The 4671-nt window shown below is 60.4% G+C and overlaps 1 protein-coding gene across 1 annotated transcript; it reads left to right on the top strand.

The window, feature by feature from the left end:
• Positions 1–326: 326 nt before the first annotated feature.
• ALAD (aminolevulinate dehydratase) lies at positions 327–4633 on the top strand (the record flags this gene model as incomplete). The annotated part of the gene is made up of 9 exons (XM_010160850.1): positions 327–439; positions 615–665; positions 1389–1485; positions 1839–1974; positions 2445–2528; positions 2787–2875; positions 3191–3246; positions 3935–4022; positions 4547–4633. Coding segments are annotated over exons 1-9 (801 nt in total), but the record flags the coding sequence as incomplete, so codon positions are not given.
• Positions 4634–4671: the final 38 nt, after the last annotated feature.

The raw sequence follows: 4671 nt of genomic DNA, 5'->3' as shown, positions 1-4671 counted from the left end.
AGTGTTGAACCATGTGAATGTGGTTCTGCCGCCGGAGGATGCGGGTAGCTGTAAATCGGTGGTTTCACACGCAGAACTGGGAGGTTCTGTAGGGAGGAGTTGGAATTGTCCCTGTTTACAGGAAGTGCCTTGCTGTGACTGCTGGTGCAGGGTCCTGGCTCAGGGAGGACCCGGGAGAAGGCTGCTCCCCACATGTGCCCGGAGCAGGACCAGGATGGATCGCAGCCCCCTCCTCGCGTGCGCCGATAGCAGTGGCTCTCCAGGACACCGCCACTAAGCAGCCCACCGGTTTCTTTGGTTTCAGAGTCTCCTAGTGAATGCCCAAGATGCAGGCAGATTCCCTTCTTCACAGCGGCTACTTCCACCCTGTGCTACGCTCCTGGCAGTGTACAGCGACCAGCTTTGATGCCTCCAACCTCATCTACCCCATTTTTGTCACGTGAGTGGGCCCTGGCTCTCTGGGCTAGGGAGGGACCAAGCTCAGGCTGACTGGCTTAGGTGCTCCCTGAGCTCTTAGGTTCAGGCTCCTCAAAAGGTGCCTGTGGACACGCCTGGGGTAGGGGCTTCCTTCTTACACTGAGTCCTCACATCTCTGTCCCATCCCTCTCCTGCAGTGACAGCCCTGATGCAGTGGAGCCCATCCCCAGCCTCCCTGGACAAGCCAGGTAAAAACCCGGCCCCTCTGAGCTGCGTGCCAGTCACTGCCAGACCCCGTGACTGAGCAGGGCTGATGTCTGGCCTGAGATGAGCATGGGCCAGGGGTGACACCGTGGTCCCTGCTTTGGGGATCCTCCAGCATCAGACTGGGCGGGAACATTTGTCTGCTATGGAAGTGGAGGGAATCATACTGGGGATGCTGGGAAGGTACCAGTACTGGAAGGGATAGTGCCAGGGTCGCGTGATGTCCCCTAGTACTCACGTTATGTGGGCTGGGCACGCAGGGAAGTTGGAAGCAAATAGGGTTTCCAGGAGCAGCCAGAAAACCTGCACAAGGACAAGGGCTCTGATCATGCATTAGATGTAGCTGGATCAGCAGCTCCCATCTTCATCTGCTGCTGCATTATCAGGGCTGTGGTCATAGAGGCCCCAGGGGGATGGTCCTGTGGGGAGGTGGGCTGGATCTGCAGCAGGGAGGCCAAGATAAGGGATCCAAGGGCAGGGCATGCTCATTCTTTCAGAGCAGAGACTGTCCATGCCGGGTAGATAACGCTCCTGTAGCCCCAGATAAGGTCCCGGGATTGTTCCTCCCATCGTTCAGGCAACACCTCCCCTGTATCTCCAGCTTCTGCATGGCATGGATGCTTGTGGATGCTGGATCACTCACAGGCCAGCTCGCACCAGGAGCAGGTCTGGGTGCCTGGCAGCCCCCTTTGCTTTGCTCTTCCCAGGTATGGAGTCAACAAGCTGGAGGGGATGCTGCGGCCCCTCATTGAGGACGGTCTGAAGTGTGTGCTCATCTTTGGGGTGCCCAGCAAGATCAAGAAGGTCAGGTGGTGGCAGGGGGCTTACAGGTGTGGGAGAGCAGTGCGGGGCTGGGGGTTCCTGATCGGTCCGGTTCGGGGTCTCTGGGTGTGCTTCCACCCTGCTCAGCAGAGCAGGACAGGGATGGGAGACTAGCACCACTCAAAAAGCTCACAGAGATCTTGTGGGTGGCCCCGAGACTTGCACTCCCTGCTCAGAGGCACTGCTCTGTCACCCGTTTCCATGGTTGGTGGTCACAGAGCTCTGCGCTGCAGGGTCTCGCGGTTCAGAAAAGGTTTCCCGGGCAGAACTGCTGCCACGGAGGAGCTGGTGGGAAGCCCTTGGCTCTGTGTGCTGAAGCATTTCTCTTCTCGCAGGATGAGAGAGGCTCTGCTGCGGATGCGGAGGACACACCTACCATCCAAGCAATCGGGAAGATCCACTCCACCTTCCCGGAGCTGCTCATTGCCTGCGATGTCTGCTTGTGCCCTTACACCTCCCACGGACACTGCGGTGAGTGCACAGCCTGGGGTCCCGGGCTGCTCTTGGGCACCTTCCCGGGCCTGGGAGTCTCTGGGTGTTTGCTGTTTTCCACTGAGGAGCTCCACGTGCTGGTGGGGCCTGGCCAGCTCCTGCCCCCGGACTTGGCTCCCCAGTACTGAACAGCTGAGCCTGGGTGACCTCTCCTGGGTTTTGAGGGCAGGGTGGGAGCACGGGTGGTTAAGTCACCCACTCCCTGGCCATCTGAATCTGTCTGAGAGCCTGTCTGCATACCCCATCTCGGTCTTCCCTTCCCCGGAGCACCCACGTGTTGCGTCCAGTCCCTGCATGGCTGCGTTGCCGGCCTCCTGGTCCTCCGCTCCTTATCCAGCTCTCAGCACATTCCCCTCTGAGCACCTCTGCAGCGAGAGCCACGCTCCCACCCTAGGGATCGAGGCAGTTGGCTGTCTGGCACCTCGTCCAACCCCAGCTTTGTCTCCTAGGCATCCTGCGTGAAGACAGCACCATCCAGAACGACCTCAGCTGCCAGCGGCTGGCAGAGGTGGCACTGGCCTACGCCAAAGCAGGTGAGGAGTCTCCTGGCAGCAGTGCCCGAGCCTGACTCTCAGAAACTCGTCCCCTCTCTTTCAGCAGGCCCAAAAGCAAACTGGGCCTGGCTCCAGCTGGGAGTGCTTTTGTGCCGAGACGGGGAGGCTCTCCCTGTCCTCCACACGCTGGCCCGGCAGAGCTGCGGGTACCCAGGGCCCCTTTGGCCCTGAGACCCCTCCTCCTGCAGGCAATCACAGCCTCAGGCGCTTCCCGGCCGCTCTGGTCTTTCCCTGCAGGCTGCCACATCGTTGCCCCCTCAGACATGATGGATGGGCGCGTCGCGGCCATAAAGAAGGCACTGATCTCCCATGACTTGGGCAACAAGGTGAGCTCAGGATCCGCGTTGTCAGAGGCTGGAATGACACCCACGGGGAGGCTGCACCGCAGCAGGACCTGGGCAAGCAGTGGCAGAAGCAAACTCCCAGCTTGCCCAGGATGTGCCATGGGCATTTCCCTGCCCCGGTGCACACAAGAAGGGAATGTCCTGGGCTGGATGTGGGGACAGCAAGGTGCCAGGCCTCTGGCAGGGAAAGGAGGATGTGGGGCAGGGTATACGATAGCCACGGGAGGGAATCCCTGCTGCCCTGGTGCTGGGATGCAGCACCAAGCTTCTGGCCCTCACGGCTCTGCTCAACTGCAGGTCTCGGTGATGAGCTACAGCGCCAAGTTTGCTTCCTGCTTCTACGGTCCCTTCAGGTGGGTCTGCCCCTCGGCCGGGAGTGTCTCCAGCCAGCACCGGGCTGTGTTCCTGGGTAGCTATTTTGAAAGGGGCCTGGGGCACTGCTGGGGCCACACCGATCGCTTTGGAGTGCCCTCCTCCCACTTCCCAGTGCAAAAGGGAGATGAATGTACCTGCCCAAGAGAGGCTGCCTGGTGGGAGATCAGCTGGGTGGTCTTCCATCCCACCCCTCCACCTGCTCGTCTGGGGTGCGGGTGGCAGGGCAGGTAGAGAGGGAACTGCCAGGAGCAGTGAGAGAGGGAGTCACAGGAGCTGTTGTTGCTCCAAAGAGTGGCTTTAGGAACAAGCCACAGCTCAGCTATTAGACCTCACCCCAAGAACAGCCTGACCGCAGCAGGGCATCCCTGAGGGACCTGCCTTGGAAAACAGCAAAAGCAAAGTGTCTGACACAATCTTACCCCACACTGAGCATGGGGAGGGCAGCAGGTGTTGAAGCATGGCTCTCAGGGGCATCCCGGACCTGTTGGACCTCCCAGAGTGATCTTGGTGTGCTGAGTCGGATCGGGAGAGCCACTCTTTTCCTGGCCCAAATGGCTCAGGCACTTGTCCTAGACTGTTCTCATGTTTTTGAAGCTTTGTGGGGCAAGAGGCATGTGGAGTTGTGCTGGTCCTCATCCCCTTCCCTCTTCCTTGCCTGTCAACCAGGGATGCTGCACTATCCAAACCCGCCTTCGGAGACAGGCGATGCTACCAGCTGCCCCCAGGCGCCCGGGGCCTGGCAATCCGCGCCGTGGTGAGTGAGCCGGGGTCCAGCTGCCCAGGGCAGCACCAAGGGTCATGTGTTTATGGCTGTGGGGGCTGGAAAACCCTCACGTGGTACCCAAGTGACAAGCCTTCACACCCAGCAGTGCAGCAGGGTTTGGGGAGAGCAAGCCCAGGGGTGTTGGAGTCAAAAGGCGGTAGGAGACACGCCAGCCAAAATGGTCAAGGGTTTTCGCCCTCCGCAAGCAAGAGAAACAGGAGGCACATCAGCCTGCCAGATAGCTGGTCCCCAGTGGCATGAGGACCACGCGCTGGGAGCCGTGGAGTTGGTGACCTCATACGCTGCTGCGGCTCGGGGTGCCACCGGCTTTCCCCAGGCACTGCGTCTGGGGAGGAGAGGGTCAGCTCTCCCCCATCCCAGCCCTTTTGTGGGGTCCTGTGGCCATTAGCTCGCCAAACCCTTCTCGGATCCCTCCTGGGAAAACCCAACCATGGATTGCTGGAGAATGCTCTTCTACCCCGAGCTGCTGGGTCGCGCGTGTGTTCCCCTCACAGGACCGGGATGTGCGCGAGGGAGCGGACATGCTGATGGTGAAGCCGGGGATGGTTTATCTGGATCTTGTGAGGGACGTCAAGGCTCGGGTAAGCTCTTTCTGCATGCCAGCGAGGGCACGGGGCGT

Source organism: Eurypyga helias, unplaced genomic scaffold (genome assembly GCF_000690775.1).
Source record: "Eurypyga helias isolate BGI_N326 unplaced genomic scaffold, ASM69077v1 scaffold34791, whole genome shotgun sequence".
In the NCBI taxonomy this organism is placed as follows: Eukaryota; Metazoa; Chordata; class Aves; order Eurypygiformes; family Eurypygidae; genus Eurypyga; species Eurypyga helias.
This window is presented reverse-complemented; position numbering and strand designations above follow the sequence as displayed.